The sequence below is a fragment of the Macrosteles quadrilineatus genome, unplaced genomic scaffold (assembly GCF_028750875.1).
Source record: "Macrosteles quadrilineatus isolate MER2022 unplaced genomic scaffold, UCM_ALF_1.0 Scaffold_9__3_contigs__length_116548681, whole genome shotgun sequence".
Classification (NCBI taxonomy): Eukaryota; Metazoa; Arthropoda; class Insecta; order Hemiptera; family Cicadellidae; genus Macrosteles; species Macrosteles quadrilineatus.
The window spans coordinates 31,926,623-31,952,964 of record NW_026542602.1 but is presented as its reverse complement, the minus strand read 5'-3'; the positions used below and the strand labels follow the sequence as shown (position 1 = coordinate 31,952,964).

The following is a 26,342-nucleotide window of genomic DNA, read 5'->3' as shown; positions in this document are numbered from 1 at the left end:
ATATACAGTAGCAGAGTAGTAATAAAACCCCTATAGCATGTGGTAAACCCACTCAATGAGTATTATTCATTACTCATTAATTGAGTAATAAACAGATAAAAAAAATAAAAACTCTTGAATTTTATGATTTTTCTGGTTTTGATTTCTTTTAATAAGAATAAGTTTAATAACACGAACTGTTTTGGCCCATAACAACACAGATAACAGATAAATCACACGAAATATGTAAACGAGTTATCAATCATTATGATCAGTAAACTGAGAGTGTGTCATCATTGGATTAACGCTAACAATGTGAATAGCACATTCTACTAATTCTAACTATTGAATGTATTGATGAAAACTTCCAATTTGAATGTGGTGCTGGAAAACTAATTCGTCGTAATACTTGTATTATGCATGATAAGTGGGATTGGGATATTAGTTGTAGTGACGAAGAAGAAAATTACCGGGATTATTTGATTGGCTGGAAAGACTTGGACTTTAGAGACACCTGGTCCTTTATCAAAGTAAGTTAACATTATCTTTTCACGGTATGTGTTGATTTTAATGTATCATTATCTATCAGAAACAATTTCAAAACCCGTACTAGTTTCAAATTTTAACACATTGTACAACTAACCCTATTGAATTGTAATCTTCTATTATTCTAATTCCGTAAGGAATGTCTTGTGCACACCAAAACTCTTTTATTTATGAACCGATTTTGATGATTAAGGTGTCAAATTAAAGGGGATTCTCTGTAAAAGTCATGGAATAACTTTTGCCACGCTCAGTTCAATGTGCTTTGCTCCATTGGACTTTAAAGTTTTCATGTATTTATTGTAATTTACTTTAATTTAGGGTAGTTTAGTAGGTTAGTTTGTACTAGGAGGGACGAAGTTTGTATATTTATCACATGGTTTTAAGAAATAACGTTTGAATTAATAAATAGATTCGGTATTTTTATTTTATACTAGCTGTTGTACCCGTGCTTTGCAACGGGAAGAGGACACAAAATAGAAACATTTTAATCTTTATATCTGTTGCATATAATAGTTACACATCCACCAACAACACTTTTAGAAACAAAATTCAACTTTTATTGCCTTAATAGAAACGTTTAAGTAATGACTTTTAAATCTGGTAAGTAATGGATACCACCATTTTTGTTTTGATTAATTTTAAATCTAGTGTATGCTGATATATTAGAAAAAACTGACCAAATCTTTGAATAAAACTTTTACGTGTATGATTTATCTTCATCTCCCTTAGTTGCATATCTGTTTTCTTTATTTTTGACATTTTCAATTTCAATTTTGAAGCTGCAAAAATACTAATTATTAAATTTAAACTATCATTTGTTAAATTTCACTTTTCTTCCTATTAAATCACAAATCCTTCCATCTTCAGTTTATTCACTCAAAATAAATCATTAGCAAAATTAGGTCAGCTGTTATAAACTTTAGAAATATATTTGTGCCTTATCAATAATCTTTTGGAATATTAAAGAAACTATATCTATACTAAAAAAAATGTTTAAACAAATAATTTAGCATTAAAGACAGCAGACAAAACTAATATGATTATCAAAGCATCAAGGACTAAAAAATGTAATAGCAAATACAGTATATGTTTCATTGCATCTCTGATTCTACTCTACAAAAATATCAACAAACAACTTAATATACAAACCAGTTCTTTTAATCATTTCCATCGTCCATTGCCTTTACATTTTCACAATTACCATTCAGGGTGTCCACAGAAATTTTGTCATTAATTTCCCTGACTTTCCATGACTATCCATGACCATTAACCATTGATTTCCATGACTCACGAGCTTAACTAAAAAATTATAATATACCATACACACACGAATAATACTGCCTAGTCAAGTTATTTCACAGAAAATATTGAAATATGTATTAACAGATAACAATGGAGTAAAATGTACAACAATGAACTAATACAAACTCAAAACCCATAAACTAAGACAACTATATAAATTGAAATTGTCGTACATTTGTGAAAAATTCCGGAAAATACTACAATAGTCGGGGTTACGGCCGACTAGAGCATTGAAAGGTCCCCTGAAATCCATCCATCATCGGGGATTTCCATGACTTTCCATGACTTTTTGCCTATTTCCATGACTTTCAATGACCAAATTTTTTTTCCATGACTTTCCATGACTATCCCTGACTTTCCAGAATGTGGACACCCTGCCATTAAGTAAACATAGTAACATTTAATTGATTTTAGAAAATAAAATAACACTGTGTACTGCTTAGTTTTATGATATTTTCCTTGGTTTAGTTTAATCAGTGGTGTGGCAAAACATAAATAATAAATTTAACAAATAAAGTAAATGTGAACTGAAAGCTGTTAAGATAAAATTAGAGTATTTTGTATTACCATTTGATAATTAAATATAGTTACACATATACAACAGATTTCATAACACAAAAATCAACGACATACAATTTAGTTATTGATGATATTCTTTAGTTGAATTTAAGCATAGGTTTAGCAAAACACAATAACTAAATTCGCCTAAATATACATCTAAAAAAAATATGATGTGCAAGTTATGTTAAGTTCATCTAACGCATGTTAAGCAGTTTGAATTTATTTAAAGTAGCCTCCAAATTCATACAAAACATCTATACATTGTAATTTTCTTACTGTTTCCATAAAAATATATCAATAACATTATTTTTATAACACTTAAGACACTTCACAAATCGAAAGCAGATCCTAAGTTGATACAGCATTGCTTTTTGAATATTTTTTAATTTCTATAATCATTGACATAGTTTTTGAATAAATGATCTTTGATACATTTTTATATTAAATAAACCAACCACATAATTGTGTGATATATTATATTTTAATTTCATCGGATCAGCTGACTTAAATTGTGAAAATATGCAATTTGGTAGTACTTCTGGTTTTGCTTCTGGTTCACATTGAAATGTCAAAGCAAATGTAAACATTGTGAGTATTCTTATTGCAGCCATGGAGACCAATCAATATTTACTTTTAAAATCCTCACATCAGAACTTTTAAAGCCAAAGGGGCAAAGCCCGTGGTTAGTATCGAAGTGTGAATAGTCCTATAATGGTCCTTGGTATGGTAGCTATATTTTTGTAAAGTTTAAGCCCAGTTGGTTCAGTAGTTTTTGTACCTATTAGTAATACACATACAGACAGACACCATTAGATTTTTATATAATAGTATAGATTGATGCACGGCTTCAAAAATTATGAATCCAACACATACTGTTGGAACGATCTGGTCTGGTGAAAACGTGTGAGACTTCGGTCTCCGAGGTACCAGGTTCAACCCCACCAATTGCCAATGAATGTTATCTATATGATAGTTCCTCCACCGTCCAGGTCTAGCCTTGAAGTAACGTGTCAAACACTTCCGAGAGAAGCCTAGTGCCCTAGGATGGATATGATACATATTTCCTTGTTGCAGAGTCTTGATGAAGCCTTGGATGTTAACTGGTCTTTTATAAAGGATCACTTCGCAGACTGCATAGCCTCAGTGTGGAAAACTCTTGCTTTCTGGTGGGAAGATTTGTTCTTCCGAAAGTTGGGCGAAGGTCCGTATCCTGCCTTCCCTGTACTCTAAACTACTGTCAGGATACACGTCGTGATTTGAAAGTACCAGAGGTCTAAGATTTAAGGTAATTTTTATACAGAGACATAAATCAATAAATAGCTGGAATGTAAAAGTTATGCTAAGCGCAAAACAAGAATATTAGCTCGTTATAGTTGAAACAGTTGTGGTGAGGTAATTAACTAATTAGATTGTATGCTGTATTTACTAAATTTATTCATTCAACTTCTGCTTTTGAGTAGTTCACGGAGAACGAGAGGTGTTTTGTCTAAATTGCGTTTTGGCTTGCTTATAGACCTACCTTTTGTTGTACTATTTTACTCGTAATATATTTTTCTTCATTCCAATATTTAACTAGGAGTACGCTCCGAAGTCGCGTATGAGAATGAACGAAGACAATTCCATGTAGGTGCTCCTTAACCCTGCCTCTGCGGCCCGCCGCAAGTTCGTGCGGCGATAGTGGCAGTGATGACCAGCGTTGCCAACACAATTTGCTCATTTTACCCGCAAAATCCGGTGGTAATCCCCGGAATTAGCCGGAATCAAGTCTTGATTACCCACCAAATCCCCTGAATTCAAATTTTAAAGATTTCGGCAAACTTTTCGGTAAAAACCTCGTTGTAACCACGTTGTTACGGTGCATTGAGAGAATTATTAATATTTATACCATTCTTTATTATATTCAGCAAACCGTTCATCATTCATTTCAAGTTTTTTTTAAGGCTACCTTTTTTAACTGAAGTCAAATGAAATGTAATGAAATATCTATTTATGTAGGTAACTATTTATGCAAATATTTTTATCTTTCTGAAAGAGAGGTACCGGAACTCCGTTCCACTGCATTCCCCCCAAATCGAGCACTGAATAACAGTAAGACTCTATCCCCTATATCAACCATAAAAGTTTAAAAAAAAAACATAACATTTACAAGATTTTAAACCTTATGTGATGGCCCCTGGCCCTATCATAAATTGAAGAAATAATGTTAATTATAAAAGCTAGAGCAAGTAATGCAAGAGTACCCTAGGTCTATCGCGAATGGCAATTTGAGTACTGTGGTTAATTCGGAATTCTTATGAATAATATTCAATAGTTTGATGCCATGAAATGGTGTTAGTAACCCTTATGGGAAAGTGGACTGGTCCCAGATCTGGATTCTATATCTGGCCAGATTTGGGATGACATATCTGGACATATTCCAGATCTGGCACCCATATCTAACCAGATATGGAATTAGTTCAGATCTGGCATCACAGATCTGATCGTATCTGGCATCCAGATCTGACCAGATATGGAATATGAAATTGGTAAAATTTGTGTTTTAAGAGACAAACTAACATTTTATGTTATCCACACTTTATTCTCATAAAATCCAAGCCTATAAAAGATAGTAACCATTGACAGAGAAAACGAAAAAACTTTAACTAAATTAACGCATGAGTAAAAAAAATAGTTTTAATTTGTTTGGTTTGTAGAGTGTTGTTTATTGTAGGCCTTTCACAATCAATGTTGTTTTTGTGTCATATGGTTGCCAACCATTTGTTTTAGCATAAGTAAAGGACCATTAAAAAAAAATATTAAAGTACTTAAGTTAGCCTACGATAACATTGTGTGTAGGCCTAACTTATCTATGGCTTACTTTTTTTATTATTAATTAACTGGTGAACCCCTCTTGACATTTTCTTTAAAATATTCCAATTTTTCACTTCATTGATAGATAGGCCTATGAGATCAATAAATGATTAAATCTGTAGGAACTGTTGTAGTCAGTCGAATTTCGTTTGGTAAAAGTTCTACCGAGCAAGACAATATTTGGGAAATGTTCTTACAATTACGAGACCTAGATTCTCGTATTCGTAATGGCTTTCGTTACAATAAGTGATTAGAAGTGGCCGTGGTGTAGTGGCCAAGTGATTGGAGTTCAATGCTAGAGTCCCTGGTTCAAATCCCGGTCGGGCAAGTTCAAAACTTTTACTAACAGTTTTTTCACTTTTTAATTTTTATTGAATTTTTAATGCATAGTTCATTAGGTTTTAATGTTAAAACATCTTATATTCTTTTTTATTTTATAAAAATCATTTTCTTTATAAGTAATCTGGAACTCCTTCTTAAGGGAAGATGCAAAACAATGTTACTATTTAAAATGCATAACAATGTTATTATTTAAGTATTTTAACCTGTAGGACCATGTTACCAGAAGAATAGAAGCCTGTATATAGAAACAAATCAAGTACTGTAGGCCTACCTATGGAAATTGAATTTAAGGTAAAAATAACAAGATAAATACAGTATTTCAATTTGTTTAATTGCAAGCATTTTTTATATTGTTATTTCATTGTGTTTCAACCACTATTTCAATTGTGCAAAGACAGTCAGTCTGGAGGTAGCATAAATTAATGAGCCGGTTCGTTATAGCCTAAACATTACCTTCCTAATCGAACCTAACTTCAAAACACTTAGTACAGTCACAAATTCACATAAAACCCAACCTACCTTCCCCACATGCCTATCTAAGAGCTGATTATTTAGTTTCAAAACAATTTGATTTAATTCCGCATTGAGTCAAGTATAAACAGCGGTTTGCTTTGTTCACACAGTCCTCAGCCCACATTCGGACCCGTCCAGACCACGCCATATTACCATCCGAACCGCGAAATGAACCTTAGATTCGTAATTTTAGCCTTCGTTTTACATCCACTTAGGAATCTTTCCGACAAAAACGGATTGCATTTTTGGAATCAGCGTGAAAAATACTGTAAGGAAACATCTAAAAATTACATCATTTCTCAATGTAGACATACTAAATAATCGCCAAATATTTTATCGGATGAGTAAGTTAAATACATTTAATCTTAACAATGAATATCAATATTTATCCGATTCAATTTTTCGATTAAAAAAAATTCTTTTTTTCCAATGTATGTCGCTAAACATCAAATTGATTTATGGTTGGTACGGTTTTTGTTCATACCTATTTAAGAAATTAGGCTAAACTACTGTCTAGGACTAACTTACAATTCGACCAATAATAAATAATAAGTTAGGCCTATTAAAAAGAAAGGGTACAGTTTCATATCTTTGGCACAAACAACCGAATGAGTAATATTAATTATTCGATTGTTTAATTCGATATATCGATCTATATTACTCATTCGGTTGTTTGTGCCAACAGATATGGAAGTGTACCCAAAAGAAACAAAACAAATAGGCCTAGGCCTACCTAATAACAAAACAACCAAGGATAAAACAATAAAATGCTTCTTTAATGTTTGGTTACCTCGGTAGGTGTACCTATGGCTCTGGGAAGTGGGATTTTTTAAACGTTATTTTTTTATTTATAACTTATCATAGCCTATGGTAAATGTATGATGAACTTAAATTCAATAGGCCTAGGCCTACGATATTAAGTTAAGTTAAAATCAAACCGATAAGTAGTTATTCATCTGATAAAATAATTAAGTTATTGTTGGTTTTCTGCGAAACTGTAACTTACCCAGTAGGTAACATAGGTAAGGAAAATAGCCTACATTTTTATAAACTCATGAAAAAGATCAAAGTTAACTTACCGTAGCCTAACTTGTGTATTTAAAAATTTATCTCTTTAACAAAACATACACAAAAGATTCATGTTGATTTTTAGAAATGTTACCTTTGTTATTAGGCCTATTATAAACTAAAAAGTAGGCTACACAGTGTAAAGAGTCTCCTTAAAAAAAGATCTTAGGCATAAATTGTTCAATATTGAAATAGGCCTTGGCCTACATGATAAATAGGTACGGTAAGTTGTATCGCCTAAAAGTGAACCGATTACGATAAGTTATCGCATATAGGGTATATTAAGTTAAACAAAAATATTTCATCTGATAAATTATCGTAGGCTAGGTTCTCTGCGAAACTGTTCCCCTGAAGATGGGTAACTTAATCTAAGTATGCCTACTATTAGGACACAGATATATAGTAGCTAAAAGAAAGTTATAGGATACATTACTTTTTTAGGTCTATTTAGGTAAGTTAGGGTTATATTAAGGCCTACCTTTCTTAGTTTAAAATTTCTACCGTAGGCCTACATTCTTTGACGGTGAAAAACACATTAAACACAGATTGTTGTATGAACAAATAAACATAGTAAATGACATCATTAGACACAGATTTTTAACAAAACACTTGACAGGCCATACCTAGGCTAGGCAACACGGCCGTCTAGGCAATTAATCTAACAGACACACTTCACACAAAACAACGTTACATGACACAGCACTTCCTCGCTTCACCGCCTTCCTTCAAAAGTTTACCTATACTGTTTAGGCTATATTTTGAAGTTAAGATTATCTACCTCAGCATTCTGATTGTCTGTCTCACCATTCTTCCACTGCCTTGGTACAATCGATGAAGACCTGTGAGCCCAATTTCATGTCTGCTCGTACCGTACGTCTTGATCTTCACTTCTTGGTTATCTGCGTAGTCCTTTTGTTATGGGCCCTTAGCAGCATTATTTTATGTGGGCTAAGTTAGGTAGCTCTTTGAAGCAGTAGGTTCCCACTTATTGACCTACAGTATTTAGTGTTCAATACTTGATGAAGGGTCCAGAAGCTCAGTTTACACATAGTCGACTGAGAGTTCAATATTAAACTCACTAAAATTTGTCACTTATTCAGACCAAAGTCAAAGTCGGGAAAGCTCCTTCCTATTGCCTATTCTTGTGTCCATTGGCTGAGTTTCATCCACTCTTCATCAGAACTGGGTCTACTTGTTTTAGGTTAACCTTAACTTAATGAATGAGGTTTGAGTTGAATCTAAAATGCAGTTTGATTGCATTACTTACCTACGTAATTTAAATGGATAGGATTTTATTCACAAACTTTTGAAACCTACTTAGGTTGCCGTCTTATTATCAATTAGCAGAATGCACTAAACCTTGAGGAGTATGTTCTAAGACTAAACTTAACTTAAGGCAGCATTTCTGATTCTGTCTTAGTTAGCGAGTGAACTGCAGACGACCGATGAAAAAAAGATATATTAAATGAAAAAAACCTTATTTGATAAAAAAAAGTCTTAGTACTTATGTTATATCACTATACAGTAATATGAAAGTACAAGTACAGTAACTTATCTAAATATTTTGGGGCAACATTTGAATGACTGACTGAATAGATAAAGCCACCGACGCGAGAACTGAAATTTAATTTAGAACAACCAGAACGAAAATAACTAAAACCATTGATTATTAGATAGTGAAATCTTATCTAATATTAATTAGTCAAAGATAACACTTAACTTTTAGCAAGTTAGGAAACAATAAGTTAGTAGACTTTCACCCACGGCATCGTTTACCGTCGCGTCGTACTTATTATATAGCATTGCCTACTGAAGAAACGTAGCTTGTAGAATAAACATGTAAATATTTATTTTTCAATCAATTGCGATACATTTTAGTAGATAATTTGTTAACTCCTGCCAGTATTTTCGTAAATACATTATTATCCTAGAAATTGTAGAGTTATAATGTGAATACGGTTTGACTGTTACTCTATGGATGAAAGAGTAGTCGTTCTCTTTGTCTCAAGTAAACAACAAAATTGTAGGTCGTAAAATGTAAACAAATAAAAAGAAGAAGAAGGTAGCTCATAATGTTAATCTTATGGGACAAAATTAAAAATGTTTTTTTAAGATTTTATAATAATTACGGAACAAATATTTTTCAACAACTAATGGTCGCAAGATAAAGTGGTATAGAATCTTTGTGCAACACATCAAGTTTATAACTTTAGGCATTCTCGAGATTTCGATCAACATAAAGATGCATTTCACCCCAGTATGAGAATTCACTTCGTTCATTCAATAATGTTTGCCTACACAATTTACATTCAAACTATTAAGGGTGAATCACGTATATTGTCCACTACTGATTTCGGACCAACCGTTGTTCCTACAGTGGTGAAATAAATAGGTTTTTAGATAGAGCCTCTGGATTATTATTAGACATTGTTAAAATCTAAGGCATGCCTTAAAACAATCCAATTTATCCAATTTGTTTTATTGTGGAGGCTGCAGGCAGGTTAGGATTGAAATAAAGATCATGGCCATAAATCTGATTTCATTTTATCTAAGTATTTGTAAATATTTATGTATGCCCAATGTTTGTGAGGTTCACTGATTCAAATACCACAATTGTCAAATACAAACATTATATTACACATTACTTAAAATTATTATTATTCTATACATCATTTTAAAAATCTTGTTAATGCAAACACTTTGGTGGAATCAAAATTTGACTAGCTGTATTAGTTTCAAAATGGTGGCTCTTTATGTGGAAAATCGTGTACTACTTTGAATAACCTATTTTTTCTTGAAAATTGAGATATTTCTACTCTTCTAAAATATGCCATTCTTCCTCGCAAATCGTGGTTCTTGTATCTTTTGACAGTATTTACAGTCCTACACAAAAGTTGTCCAAATCTTTAAAGCTTTAGATTTGGTCCTTCAAACTGGCTGGTCATTGTCCTCAACTTCGGTGCGTGGCATTACTATAAAAGGCGTTATTTACAGAGCTTGAAATAATGCGACTCTAAGGAATTGCTCCGAAATAATGTAGACTACATGCTCACCTATTGATCCGGAAGGCTACATACATTACAATATATTTCCACCAGCACTTTTACGAAAATAATGGATTGCAAAAGCATTACTATGAGAGTCATTGATCCGAAATGAATGTGAGAATAAGGCAGGGAGGTGGTAACTTTCGGAGCATTGCCTGGGACTCCACAATTTCGAGATACGTCAAAAGGATCTATTTTTTCCTAAACGGGTAATATTGTTTATTATATTAACTAATACTGATATATCATTCTAACACTTGTGTTATGCATATCTGTCTATCTGTTCCAGCATGGTGATCCCTATACTGGGCGAAGACACCTGGGAAGGGATGATGATTGACACCCCGGGCGACTTTGTAAGGGTGAGTCTTACACCGTCATCACATTAAGACATGAAACATAAGTAAACACACAAATCCGAACATCTGCCTAAATGTGTCAAAATTGAACCCATCAAAGCTAACTAAATATTGTAATGTTCCAAGTGAGATAAATCATAATGAATTAGTTGGGAACTGCACGTTCATTCCACGTCTGCAATTTTCGTAGACTTGCCTCTTTAAACTGTTGGTAAGCCTTTCTCGTTCATATATTTAGTAGGTCTATGTACTGTACACCTGCCTGATCTATGTGTATTGTCCAGTTCCTGTGGGACCTACTGCAGGTCATGTGGCAGAGGGCGCAGGGTACCTTCTTCTACTACCTGGGAGTCTTCTTGTTCTGGTTGGAGGTGGAGTTGGATGATGGTGTTCACTACGACCCTAGTCCCTACGCGGATTTTCCATTGAGAAAATTTTGACTAATTTAATACACTTGGAAAAAGGGTTCATTTAGGGCAGTTGAGTTTGTATAGGTTTAATTTCAGCATGTAAAAAGTTGTATTGTGTATAGTTAATTTATCCAATATTGAGAATAAAATAAAATGTTTGTTATAATACGCACTTCTAAGAACACTTCAATTGAACATGTATATTGATGGACTTGTCAAATGAATATTTTAACTAACTCTATTTATGTCATTTAAAACAATGTATTGTTAATACATACATATTATGAGTTTTTGAAATAGTCGTAAGGGAATAATCTTGTAATGAGTACAAGGCTTTTGGTATCTTTATTTTGTTTGAACGAATTTAAAATTGGACCCTTGTCGGCAAACCAGCAGACACAGCGAGTTAGTGTTGCTTCATTGAGTTTTTATTCGAAAGTGATTGCAATTAAAGGTGAAAGTAGTTTTACACATAGAACAAAGTGTAAAGTGCAAATGACATTACCTAAATGACTACTCAAGTATACTTCTACTATAAACACAAAAATAGCTGTTTAAAGAAGTTGTTGCAATTTAACAATTTAACTACTTTCTTAGGGGAATTGGTGAGATTTAGTGGTTATGTTTCAAAGATATATTTAGCAATTATTAAAATCCCGTACGATTTTGATCTTAAAATGTATGCTTCTTAACGCACTAAATGCTTTTTTTCTGGGCAGTTGCTGATTAGAAAAAGGTTTTTTTATGAAGAATTATAGTTGAGTAAAATTTCATCTGGCATAAGAATAGTTATTTGTGTAACTGGTGTAAATGGTAAGTGGTGGAAATTTTCTCGAGTGCAGCAAAGGCAGTTTGTGTTACACATTATATTTTTCCTACAGTTACTATAAAAGCATATAAATAGTTAGTCTTTCTAACACTGTACAGCACGTTTTTAGGTTGGGTTAAATCCAAACATTGATCAAAATGAGAAACGCTGCACCATCTAATCGTAGTCATAATATGTTTAAGTGTTGCCAACATATTTTCAAGTGTACACGGATAACGTGCATAAAAAAGCACGCTGTTTTGTTTTGTTTGGTTGTAATACTGGTGTGCGCCAAAGTATAAGCTGTGTGCCAAAGAAAGGCTTTCTGTACTATAATCTGTGCAAGGAAGCCCACTTTGTTGGGTGACTGTAGGAAATAGTTATTTGTGTAACTAGCAATGTTTAGCACGAGCCGCAGGCGAGTACGGAATGATCTCGAGTGCAGCAAAGGCCTTTTTCACTCGTGTTACACATTATATTTTTCATACAGTCACTATAAACCATATAAATAATTAGTCTTTCAAACACTATACAACACGTTTTTAGGTTCAGCTGGCAACACAAATAGGTGCCCTAGAGAAAGTAGTACCCTGTCCGTATCACTCCACTATTTTTCCTCGGCAAGAAATGTGCTCCGCGAATTGAGAATATAGTTCCGAATGTTTTTGTAATTTGAAGTGGTTTCCGCGCCTAAAAAAATGCTTTAAAGGTATTTTCTTGTTTATTAAGATCGTAGGAATGTTTTAAAAACGTTGAAAAGAAAAGTCCAGAAAGTTCAGAAATACCGAAACTATAAACACAAAATGGCCACAGGAGTAAGAGTAAGTAAGTAAGTAAGTATAAACACGAAATGCTGCTAATAGTGTTATTATCTTTAAGTGTTGCAAACCTATTTCCAAGCGTACACGAATTACGTGCATAATAGAACCACGCTGTTTCGTGTTGTTTCGTTGGAATCCTGATCTGCGCCAAAGTATAAACCGTACGACAAAGTATAAATATGCAGCAATTAGCAGCTTTCTGTACTATAAACAGTACAATGAAGCCAACTTTTTCCAAACTGGCCTTACATTTTTGGAAAAGTCCCTTGGGCTCTGTCCCAGTGGCTATGAAAGTCCCCATGTTGTCCTTATGAAGAACATAATTGTTTACATTTTGATCAGCTGTATAATTTAATTGCTGTTATTTATTTTTCAATTCAATGAAACGCATTGAGTACATTTATTTACTATTTGGGTTTGTGTAAACATAACCCCCAAGACGGATCGTGTTAGTATGGTCGTATCTTAAATTTAATTTGTGTATTTATCGTTGTTTTGTGTCGCTATGACGGATCGTGTTAGCATGATTGTAACTTAAATATGTGCATTAATCGTTATTTTGTGTAGCTATAATTTGTCTTATTTGTTGTTTTATTCTTTTAAAAGCCTCCGACGCAACGACAACGACACATATAGACAGGAGGTGTAATCGTGATAACGACCGCAGCAACAGAACAGTGGCGCGTAATAGGCTTTAACTCCTCACAGTCAGCACCTGACCCTGGACAATCTCAACTATTAGGTTACAAATGCGCCCTAAAACGACTTTTTGTTCTCAATTGGCCCTCTATCAGTGACCTGTGTGTACAGCGAAGCATTTTGAGAAGGAGAAACCCGGCCGGAATGCTTTAGGTTTATCAATAACGAAGATAAACATGGTCTGAGTTACACACCGGTAATCTTTGAGTTGACTCTTTTAAACTCATTGTAAATATGACTGTTATTAGTTTTTAAATCACTCCTGTACATAATACTTTGCAATATTGCTCGAATTCGAGCAACATGTACACTAGTACCATTTTAAAACGGGTAGAACTAATTAGTAAAGTGATTTAGCAATTTTATTACTTTTTAATGGATTAAAAAACGAGCCACTAACAATATTCACGCGTAGAAAGATCGTAATAACCAACTAATACAAATTATGATATTGGAAAAATAATTTGCCACTTTCAATGGTATCTACCAATTAAATGAGCATATACTGTATAGAATAAATATGTACAATGACTAGGGACACTCTAGTTTTGGACAACAGAAAGGCCAAGGCTGGCGAGGATCTGGCTTACTGGTGCTGCAGTTGACTTGAGGCTCAGGATCGGGGCATCTGGAAATTAAAATCAAATAGAATAACAATAAATCATAGATACAAACAAACACCCCAGTAAGCTATTAAGTTGTTTTTTTTTAAAAGGGCATCCAACATTAAAATTTGCCATGCACAAATTAAGGTGATGTAAATGAGGTTAGGTTAGGTTCGATTACATTCATTGCCTTACGAAATGTGAGCAATGTTTTTTTATGCTTGTTACAAGGTGTATACATGAACAATTTCTCATTCACATCAACTTCATTTGCATACGACAAATGCAAATAGTGTCGTTCCTCTTCTTCCAATTTACTCTTAGCACAAAAGATTGCAATCATAATAAATACTGTGCATATTATAATATAAATAAATGACAATTAAAATTCACGATCATATTAAGTAAAATAAAAGTAAATATGCCTAGTGAATATTGCAATAGAACAACCCAAGATTAATGGCCGTAAAAGGAAAATGTCGTATGAATCAGCATCGTAGTTATGAAACATAATTGGCCATTAAAATTTCGTCTACATTGATTGTTGTTTCCATTGATTTACAAAGTAAAAATTACCCAATATAATCTTCTCGAACATCTACTGTGAGACATCTGTTTATAAAGTCTTCATTTGCACTTCCCCTAACTTAAGGCAACGGTACACGCCTGAGTATTTTAATCTTAATACGAGCACAAGGTGATTGTAAAACGGTTTATAATGAGCTTGATATACTGAACAATATCAGTTGTTTCATAGTCAGGATCATTTGCTAACTGGTCATTAATTAAGGAAAGCTTGGCTTAGTTTTAACCATCGAAAACTACAGTAAGTTACTGTCTTTCCTCAAGATCTAAGAATCAGCTAATGTTTGTAGGTGAGCACTTTAATCGCCTCTCTACCCAAATTATCTCTAAGACCCTTGTTATGACTTGTTATTTTTTAAATAACCTTTTTGGAATTTCAGAATTCGTACCGTAATTTTACGAAATCCGTATTAACAGACTATTACGCTTTAAAGCAACACTTTTCGAGAGCATATGTCCTAAAAGCGCCAACAAATCCAATTCATCTGGAACGTTAAAAAATACTACCCTTTGTGTGTTAGTGTAATTGATATAGCTTGAAAGTAAGACCTTTGACTTTTGATACAACTAGAGAATTGTCATGTTAAAACTATTGCCAGTCTTTGAATTAACATGGACGTGTCATTTAGCTACCAACCGAGTGCGCTGAAGTAAATTATATTACAAATTTATGTTGAATAAGTAAATTTTGTTAACAAGCTAAATTGAAAGGACAAGTTATTGTTACGTTTAGTATATTTTCGGTCACATAAACTATCACATAAAAAATATAATTTTATACTGTATCCCACTCTACAGGGTGAATAAGAAGTCAAGACCCCCCATCTAATATTTTTCCAAGTAAATATACAGAGATATCCTTTTGGTGATCTTGCAATCTTAGCAGAAAGTTTCATTTTATGATTTTGAAATGTTTGAGTGTCCCCCCAAAAGGGGGGATTTGGGGGGCAACTCAAATATTTTAAATGTAAACCCCCTGCAAGTGACACCTCATTTTGAAGGGTTTACAAAAACTTAAAGAATGGTGAAAATTAGAGGTCGCCATCTCTTCTCTGTCCAAAATGGTAGCCAATATTACCATTACGAACCAATTTTACAATTGATTTGCCACAATCTTTGACGGGCTACCATTTTGGATAGAGAAGAGATAGCGACCTCTAGTTTTCACCATTCTTTAAGTTTTTGTAAACCCTTCAAAATGATGTGTCATTTGAAGGGGGTTTACATTTAAAATATTTGAGTTGCCCCCCAAACCCCTCCTTTGGGGGGACACTCAAAAATTTCAAAATCATAAAATGAAACTTCCTGCTAAGGTTGTACGACCACCAAATGGATATCTCTGTATATTTACTTGAAAAAATATTAGATGGGGGGTCTTTACTTTTTATTCACCCTGTATAAGTAGATCATTCAGCTATGTTACTTTTGATACAAAATGTTTACAGCTGGTCCATATAGACGAGATGTCTATTTCAATGCCTAAAAGTCAATAGTAATAGCCAGAACCTTACCCTAGGATGGTAGTTTTGCCAGCTGATGTACAAGACAGTCTGCCACAGCCTCCTGTAGGTGTCCACTTGTCTCCTAGTCTGTAGATCTTGTCTCCATCTTTACATTCTGCAGCTGGACAAAGAGAACCACTGGTCAGAACAGCTGATTGAACAGTACTCAACCTCAAAACCGTATTACCATGTGATTTGAAGCTCATCCAAAATCAATGTCTATGAATGAACTTCCGTCGCCTAAACACTCATTTCCAATTTAAACAAAAATATTAGTTAAGCATTACAGTTGGTTAATAATTGAGTGAAAGCTTTTTACAGACTTAAATCGGCTGACTGTCCAGTCCACGGTGTTACATGAAATAAACCGTGAATAGTCCAATGAACCAATTTCTGTCAATTATGAGAATATTCAAAGTCAATGGTAAAGTTTAACGTTCTTTAACGTTCTTAAGCGTTCTTTAAAGGTAAACAAGAGGATTTCTTTGATGTAGCATTTCAATCTTGTTTTTAAAAAAATACAAAAAGGATTTTACTACTTTCACATTAATATTGAAGTACGAATGCAAATACAAATGAGTTATTTCAGTCTAAGCGAGTGATTTAGAAAGCTCCAGCCAATTCTACAAGGTTTAGAAATATGTCTCTGCATATTGGTAAACATGAGCAAATGAAAACAGTACCCAGTATTTTAATTTGGAAGCTTTCTGTATACCAAAACTATGATTCTCAAGATGGGCAAATAAATTGAAATAGTTATATAGGGTCAACGTAATTCAGGGGGTGTATTTTTAATTCATTGTAAATTATTTTTATTCGCTTGGCATGACCTATTCCGTTGGGATACATTTCAACGTTTTAATATGATAACCACCTACACGTCAATCTTGTCTTGGGAAAAGATAACACAATTTCTTCCTGTAAACTGATAACACAACGATGATTACCAGTATTAACTTCTGGGGATGACATGCCCAGTTTGTTTAGGGGTGAGAAGCTAGGAGGCAGACTTTGCGATGATCCAGGGGTGAACTTGTGATGTGGGCTGTGAGAAGATTCAGGGGTTAACTTCTGAGGTGGCGGGCTGTGAGAAAATTCAGGGACAAATTTGTGAGGTGGTGGGCTGTGAGAAGATTCAGGGGTTAACTTCTGAGGTGGCGGGCTGTGAGAAAATTCAGGGACAAATTTGTGAGGTGGTGGGCTGTGAGAAGATTCAGGGGTGAACTTTTGAGGTGGTGGGCTGTGAGAAGATTCAGGGGTGAACTTGTGAGGTGGCGGGCTGTGAGAAAATTCAGGGACAAATTTGTGAGGTGGCGGGCTGTGAGAAGATTCAGGGGTTAACTTCTGAGGTGGCGGGCTGTGAGAAGATTCAGGGGTGAACTTTTGAGGTGGTGGGCTGTGAGAAGATTCAGGCGTGAACTTGTGAGGTGGTGGGCTGTGAGAAAATTCAGGGACAAATTTGTGAGGTGGTGGGCTGTGAGAAGATTCAGGGGTGAACTTTTGAGGTGGTGGGCTGTGAGAAGATTCAGGCGTGAACTTGTGAGGTGGCGGGCTGTGAGAAGATTCAGGCGTGAACTTGTGAGGTGGCGGGCTGTGAGAAGATTCAGGCGTGAACTTGTGAGGTGGTTGCATCGGTGGCCATGGACAACAGTTTGTCCAGCTCTGGTGATGATGATATCCTCCCACGGGATACGGCGTCCTCTGTCCCGACCAGTCAGATCCTGGGAATAGAATAAATACTTAGATCATAAGTCGGCTAAGCTTCTACTTAGATTAGACAATTCATATTGCATTCAATATCTTGCATAGTCATGAGTTTTGCTACAAAACATCACACACATGAAACGCCTCTTTGCACATAATTTACTTAATAAAGCAAAGGTACTAATGGCGGATATTAGCTAAAACATCAAACCAGTATATACTGAGCCGAGATATTTTCTTACAGCAATCGGTAGAACCATTTGAAAGCGTGTCGTGAAGTAAATGAAAACTTTGGAAATTTCCTTGAGCATTTTGTAATGGTATGCGTAAACCTAACGTCACAATGATCAAAGACTAACAGAAGCTTAAACTTTATTTAAATCAGTTACTGGAACCGTCTGATTTCCCCCTAACGTTATCAGTAAAAGCTGCGACAAATTAAATACCTGAGCTAAACTTAACGTCTGGATGTACTAATAGAAAACTATGTTGGTAAGCACAGCTTTCTTATTTCAAAATAATGTCCACTATAAACATTTATAACGATATGCAAGTACAATGGGTTGAAAACTTCATAGCTGCACCATTAGCAAAAGGGATCTTCTCGGCAAGGATCTGCAGGGCGACCTTGAACCCAAGGACGGGTAACTTTGGGTCACAGGACGTCTCTGCCCAACCTTCCGGCCAAACAGTGGCGAAGATAATGAATCATCGTGGCTCGAGCAGGAAACTCTAATGACAGTTACGCACGGAACAACTCCCTCAGTGTTGCGACCCAGCAAACTTGTGCTATGCAGCGCGTGGCTCCGGTGGCTCCGGCAATAGATGAGAGGCTCAAATCCCATATTGCAAGGCCGTAGCCAGTGGGGTGTTTGGGGGTCAACCCCCCCCGAAATCTCAAAATTTAGTTGTAAAAATTAATGCCTTAGCCTACAGAATGTTTTGAAATTTATGAATACGGTTATAGTTTAGTTTTTAAAATGTCTACTTTGTTCATGACAAATAAAAGTTGAAATGCGAGGCCATCATGATTGGCACTTATGGATTTTAACTATTGGATGAGTCCCCAAACCTGTAGGCATGTGCCTGAAGTAAAGTTCAACGGGCTCGGGTAAGACACCTAGCGTCCTAGGATGTGAAGGTGGAGCTAAAAAACCGGGCCTTTTACACATAGGTTTCCACATTACATAGTTCACCTTCTAGTAAGCAGCTAATTGGTATCGTGCCTTTGAACAATCATGCAATAAAGTATGTTTGAAAACGATTCATTACTCGTTGGATTGCAAGGCGAGGGAAATCCTTATTTTTATACAAGGCAAATAGCTTGTGCTAACGTGTAATTTCTTTAGATCGTTAGCATATTCATTCTTCTACGAGAATAATTCTGGAACATGAAATATCCAGCAAAATCGATGGACTGTTTAATTAAATTCAGTGATATCGGCCTGGATACAAACTTTTGGATTGACATTGCTGGCTAAAGATTATAAAATGCTAACTGACGATATCACTGGCACTTACTTGATTTTAATCTTGACAGACTTATTTGCTAGTAATCTTTAACTTAAAAGTAGTACTTCACTGTCTAAATATAGTCGTAGTAAGGAGTCTATGTTGACGACAGTGAAGGGTTGAAAAAAAGAAGTTAAATCTTTAGTAAACTAATTATCTTTAGTACAGTTTAACTTAGGACACATAGTATATTTACAAAACGAACAGAAGAGGGGTAGTAGAACAGAAGTGGCTTTATGTGGTAGTATTAAGACACACATAAATGCATTGGAAAGTCCACGAGTACACATGTTTGCTGCAACTGGGGTATTACTACTTTTTTTATACCGAACATGTTTTATTCTGAAAAAAGGAAAAAAAATAATACCGAAGCATTCTATTAGTTTATTAGCTTAGTAAAAAAATCTAACGATTATAAATAAACTATCCTACCTTAACGTTAGAGCAAACTTCTCATCTCCTGTGATTGAATAGGGAATGTAGTTTTAAGAAGTCTTCTAAAAATCCTCATTGATCAAACTATACAAAAACTTAAACTGACATTTTGAAAGTCTGAAGAACTCAGATAACATTATCTCATTAGCTTGCACATGATTGTTTATTAATATTTTGAAGTACCCCTCTTCTGTTCGTTTTGTAATTATACTATGTGTGAATGTGTGCTAAGTCTTGGAACACTTATCATTTCCAGAATTTTTCCATCTTCTAGATCTTCAACTAACAAATAAATCAATAGTATTTTGTTAAAGCTTATAAACTAATAATTCACTGATTCCCTATCCCTACTTCAACTCGGCAACAGTCAAGAATTAAATGAACGATTGTACTGTATAATAATCGCACAAGTGACAATGCCTCCTGCACGACGACGATCGTCCAACGACTGCAGTTCCGCGGCTGTAAAAGGTGTAAAAGGTACGTTGTCACTGGTGCGGCTACCAGTGACAACGTACCTTTTACACCTTCAAACCAAATTTTATCAAAATCGGGCAAAAATTACCCTGGTAGAATTAATTACATGAAATACCTCATAATTTATTATAGATTAATAAATTTCTTGTTAAAGAGGGAAGCTGAGTGGGTTTTTGTTTCGGATTTTTTTCTTATATAACTTAGTTATCTATATCATCAATCAATGCCAATATCAATAACAACATCAGCAATAAAGGGGATTCTTATGAACATAATATCTTAGATAGCCTACTACTAATTGGATTGTGATGAGATTTAAAACAGGTTGTATTTCATTTCAGGTTGAATTTCCTTAAAAGTTATAAAACTTCTTTCTCGGAAATTTAGTGAGAGCATTGCGTCATGGGATTCGGTTATGATTTCATGTCATCTTCAGCGACATAACATTCTGTCATCAGGTTGAATTTTAAACAATTATCTCTTTATTGATTATTGATATTGAGCAAATTGTATGAAACAAAATTTTTCCTACAGTTACCTAATGTACATGTTCTCTCACTGATTTGAGAAATTTGTAAACTTGTAAATCAACTGCTGGTCAGCTGTTGTACTGTTGTACCATTAAATGTCATATTAAAAGATCACTTCTGTGTAAAAATATGTTACGTTTTTTTACCACTTTATTTGTTTTATGGTAACTGTAGGAAAATAGAATGTGCAACTCGAGTGCAAAGTACAATTGCTCACTAGTTGCACAAATAACTATTAACTGTTTTATGGTAACTGTAGGAAAAATATAATGTGCAACTCGAGTGCAAAGTGCAATTGCCTTACTCGAGAAACCATTCCTCTACATTGTAAGGATTTCTCTCGAGTAAGACAATTGTTCACTTTGCTCACTAGTTGCACAATAGTTATTTGTGCAACTAGTGAGCAAAGGGAGCAATTGACTCACTCGAGAGAAATACTTACGAGCCGTATGCGAGTGAGGAATGGTTTCTCGAGTGAGGCAATTGCACTTTGCACTCGAGTTGCACATTATATTTTTCCTACAGTTACCATAAAACAAATAAATTGGTAAAAAAACATAACATATTTTTACACAGAAGTGAACTTTTAATATGACATTTAATGTGAAGTAACAAATACAACAATACAACAGCTGACCAGCTGATTTACAGCCAGTGCTGCCAACGTATTTCGCCCGCATACGACCTTGTCTGCATGTTATGCGCTCACTACTTCGTGCCTTCACGTTGCAAATCTGGAGTGAGACAAAGTAATTAGAGTGAGACAATAAAACATTGTCATCTAAAATAACTCTCTCTTGTTAAGTAGTTCGAATTTATGAACATAAAACAAAACATTATGACCTACATTGTAATTGACCAACTGTTTAATTTAAAATATAGCAATAACATAATTTTCATAACTTACTGTTATATAATCTTTCTTTATTTCCATTGTCAATGACATAGTTTTAGAATAAATAATCTATGACAAGGTTTAAGAATAAATAAACCTACCACATAGTTGTTTAAAATATTTAATTTTATTTGTGTGGATTAGCTGGCTGAATTTGTGAAATAAGCATTTAACAGTTCTGATTGTTTAAATTGAAATATAAATGCAAAAGTAAACACATATTGTGAATTTTCTTATGCTTCCATGGATACCAATTAATATTCACTTTTGAAAACCTCGCCTAACAATTTTGAACATCTAAGGGACGTAGCCCAAGAGGAACTCAGGGAAGTGAATATGACAATGACATTCCTAGATATGTGGACCATCTTTGTCCTTAATTTAGGCTGTATCGGTTTAGTGATTTAGTCGTTGTAGCCGCACAGACAGACGGACAGACACCACCTCAATTTTATAATAGTATTACTGTTGCCATTAGTTACCGTACTCTAGTACTACTTGAGTTGATTACTAAAATGTAAACTAATATTAATCTTTTTTTCAATATTTCAGAATAAATTATATATACAGAACATGTTTTGTTTAGTTAAACTTTTGAAGTAGTACAACTAGGGCCTTCAATCTATATTATAACTGCTTAAACTGTATTATAATTTACAACGAACAATTTTCAAATAAGTAAAGAGGTAAGTTACATGTTTATTCGGCTGATGCATTTTTGAACAAAGGTTGAATCTTTGCGTTTTGTTGGAATAGTTTAAGTAGCTACCAATAATTGAAAGGTAATATTTCAGCCGAACGATCATTTACTTACCAATGCATGCGACACATTTGATTTAATTCGGGTCAAAAAGCTATCAAGATTAGCTTGAGACTTGCAGTTTTTGTCGTACAAAACATAACGTGTTCAACTGTGTTCAATCCATTACAAAGTGGTTAGGGGCTAATAAGTAAAGTAATATCTAACATTCATAAGTTACGAAAATAAGTTTAATATTTTAGGTCAAATCTCTTTCTAGCATGTTTAATCAAAATTGTTCGGGATTTAAGCGTTGGTTTGGCTTTATTAACGAGGTAGGTTTATCTCATTAACGTTTGGAATGGTGGTTAAACTGCTATTGAAATTATTATCCGGGTCTGTTTATCAAACATTAAAACAGTTAAAACAATGTTTAGGTATTTGGAATAAAAGTATAATCAATTGTTCAAACAAACCTTCCAAACTATAGTTTAGAATAGAATAGAATAGAATAGAAACGTCTTTTACATGCAATCTATCTATCTATACTATTATAAAAAAAGAGGTGGTGTCTGTGTGTATGGGAAAAGTAAACGCGAAAACTACTGGTCGGATCGGGCTGAAATTCGGCATGATGATAGCTCATATTCCCGATTAACATATAGGCATATTTTTATAACAAAAATCCTTCCGGGCTCCGCCCCAGTGGCTCTGGAGCAAAGGTTCCCATGTTAACCTTATGAGAAATGGAATTAATGAATCTTAACAGCTGTTTCAATTAAACAAGTTGGTTCTGTTCTATGATTTTCAATAGCATTAAAGTTACAAGGATTACCAACAGGGTGCAGCACTAGCATTATTTCTTTTACATTTATGACAACAGCTAATTTGCAACCAAAAGGTGAGTGAGCGTAGCGAACGAACTTCAACCTGGAGGCGAGTGAGCGTAGCGAACGAGCTAACCTGAAGGCAAGTGAGCGTAGCGAACGAGCTAACCTGAAGGAAAGTGAGCGCAGCGAACGAGCTCCAACCTAAAGGTGAGTGAGCGTAGCGAACGAACTTCAAAAAGAACCGAAATTTCTTAAACCATGTCCTCACTCATAACTGCTATAAGCATTTGATACTTATATGCCAACCCCGTACGAAGGACGGGTACTCTGCTAGTACAATAATAAAAGAGAACAACTTATTTAACTAAAACTAATACAACTAACTAACCTATATTTACAAACACAGTTTTTTTTGTTTCTTGTCTGAAAGCCTTAGAACTTTCAGTATTACAATATTAGTTTGAAACTACAAGTGGTCGTGTACACATGGAAATTACTCCTAAAGTGTACTGTACAAACACAAAGTGATCAAATGTGTAGAAAGTATTAATTTCTAAGTGAAAAGACCCAAAACATTCGTCAGTTTAATACAAAGTTTATTTTTTATTTTTTGTAATTTAAATTATAATTTTAGCAATTTAACTCTTAGCCGATATTATATTTTATTCTATTTACACCCAAATAAATTTAAGTGCGTAAAATTTAAATGTATAAAAATTGCAAAACATTTTAATTTTGAGCTAAACACCTAAATACTTATGCTATTACACTTGCCTCGATATGCGACCGTAGAAAGAATGTACATCATCAGTGGCAAAATTGAAGACGAAACTATAACTGTGAATCTTGAATACATTGCTAGAAGGAGAAATGTCAGTCTTGTAGAATACTGAAACTTAAGTTACAAACCTATCACAAGTTGTTGAACACATTCGCGACTATAGTGACGAGACACAGCGCTCGAGGCTTGGGTGCGATCTGAGCGTAGCAGCTGGGGAACGGAAAACCCGCGACGGCCTTTTGAAGCGGTATTTCCTAATTGCACATTTAAGAGTAAAACAAGTTACCAAGTCGACTGATGAGATACGATCTATCTTTACCGGAGAACAGCGGCTTGCTATGACGTTGATAACAGCGAAACAGTTTTTGCTCGATCAGCAAAGTGAGCTAAACCGGTTTTGCGTATTTTCTCGGTGAGATTAGCAGCTATAAAGTCCGCGACAAAAGAAAAAAGTTTAGGAGTTAGAGTTTAAAATAGTTGTATCTGAATATTTTACATAAAACAGTGCTTTTGAAAAATTCAAGGCTCTGTGAATGATATGGTGTTTTAAAAATATAAATTAAATACATTTGTGTGTACCGTGTTACCGTTTGACTTGACTCCCAATTTTTATGGAAAGAGTGTTTAAGGTGCTTAAGCCCGCAGTCCAATCAAAAGCTTGTTTAGTATGATAAGGTGAGTTATTATCAAGGACAGACACTTTTTTCAAAATAGTTGGGTTGCGTTGTAATACACATACAGTTACAGTACGAGAGATATATGACGACACCGACTCATCGATGTGTATATTCTCATAAGAAAATTTAGCTATGGGTGTTGATTAGTATTTTAATTTAGTTCAAAATTATTTAGAAGCTAGGTGCAAACAATGTTGTTCAAACAGATAGTGTTTATCTATACAAAAAGATAATTATATACTTGTTTAATTACAGCCTTACAGAATTACTGTACTTGAGTTAACACTCGAAATCCTCTCACGGGAAGTTTATGTGTAATAAACCAACCAACAAACAAACATGAATGAATAATACTGATCATGATTTAATCAGACTACAGTACTTGTAGAAATTTGATTTACATTTGGTTGAGAAATGGGGTAAGAGTGGACAAATTTGATGTCAGTTACTTAGACACATATATTTGAAAAGCAACACATCAGCACAAGAGGGAAGAAATAAACAAAACAGTTCATTATGTTTTTTTATATATTTATGCTATCCAGATACAATTGATTGATTTTCAAAATACACACACAATATTTTATTTTAATCATATTTGCAGTTAGAGCCGCGCCGACTTGAAATACGTGAGCTTGACTAATACAAAAGTTTACATTATTGAAATTATTACATTCTCTTTAGAGCGTTTAAAGTCGGTTGTATTTTTTTACAAAAATAAATTATTTCATGATTTTTAGTGACTGTATAATTTGTTATATATTAATTACTTGAGGGTTTTTTATAAGTAAAACTGCCACAGAACAATCATTATTTTAAAACTGCTAGAGTCACCTGTTCAGGTTACATATAATCAATGGGAATAAAAATAAACATTTTTAGATATTCCTTAAAAAACAAAGAGTTGTCCATTACATTAGGCCTAATGAAAAACTAAATGTCTGTTCTAGATACATTGAAATGTCGGACCATCGTCTCCTGCAATCGGTGTACTTCTACATTATAAAAATAAATACAGTAAAGTCTCAAGCCTTTTGGAACAATATGGAAGTTATTCCTCATCTAATACCAGCACAAAAAAGTATAAATTTGGTTGTTATCACGTATAGTACCTTTGGAAAAAATATATATGAATGATTGGTTCAGCTAAAAGTGGTGTAAGCCGGGTAGGTTTTGTTTGCTTAAGATGTAGTCGAAATTGCAAATCAGCTTCCTCTAGGACTTTCCGAAGCAGGCATAATATAGTATTGATATGATATTATATATTAGCTGGGTAGAGAATATTAATAAACATTCCACATCTGCAAATGCATGTTTAGTAATTAAAATATTTAACACTTTTAAGACGATTTACGATTGTGCACTCTCACACTTCATGGGTCGTGTAAGGAATAATTGCATTTAATTTATATTTAGACCTCTTTTACAAATGCTTTGGGTTTTCAGGGGAGTGTGTTTTATATATGATACTAGCTGGCCCGACAGACGTCGCCCTGTCCTAATGTGGTTTGGTTTTATGTCAAATGCTCGTTCTTTTTCAAGATGAACTAGTTCGCATGGTTCAATCACGTCCTGGTTGAAGTTCTTTCGCTACGCTCACTCACCTTAAGGTTGAAGCTCGTTCACTGCGTTCACTTGCCTTCAGGTTAGCTCGTTCGCTACGCTAACTCGCCTCCAGGTTGAAGTTCGTTCGCTACGCTCACTCACCTTTTGGTTGCAAATTAGCTGTTGTCAATAGTGCTGCACCCTGTTGGTAAACCTAATA

At 34.4% G+C, this 26,342-nt stretch overlaps 1 protein-coding gene and 1 long non-coding RNA gene across 2 annotated transcripts; one reads left to right on the top strand and one right to left on the bottom strand.

Moving 5' to 3' along the window:
• Window positions 1-266: 266 nt before the first annotated feature.
• Window positions 267-10,570, top strand: LOC129002116 (uncharacterized). Its single transcript, XR_008491538.1, has 3 exons — window positions 267-509; window positions 3,463-3,673; window positions 10,498-10,570. It is a non-coding gene; the product is annotated as an uncharacterized LOC129002116 (long non-coding RNA).
• A 3,109-nt stretch (window positions 10,571-13,679) lies between these two features.
• LOC129003969 (uncharacterized) lies at window positions 13,680-24,088 on the bottom strand. Its single transcript, XM_054432331.1, has 4 exons — window positions 23,894-24,088; window positions 16,945-17,718; window positions 16,007-16,118; window positions 13,680-13,933 (listed from the first exon to the last, which is right to left on the bottom strand). The coding sequence occupies exons 1-4, from the start codon at window positions 23,973-23,975 to the stop codon at window positions 13,837-13,839; spliced, it is 1,065 nt and encodes a 354-aa protein (XP_054288306.1). The 5' UTR covers window positions 23,976-24,088; the 3' UTR covers window positions 13,680-13,836.
• Between the last annotated feature and the right edge of the window lie 2,254 nt (window positions 24,089-26,342).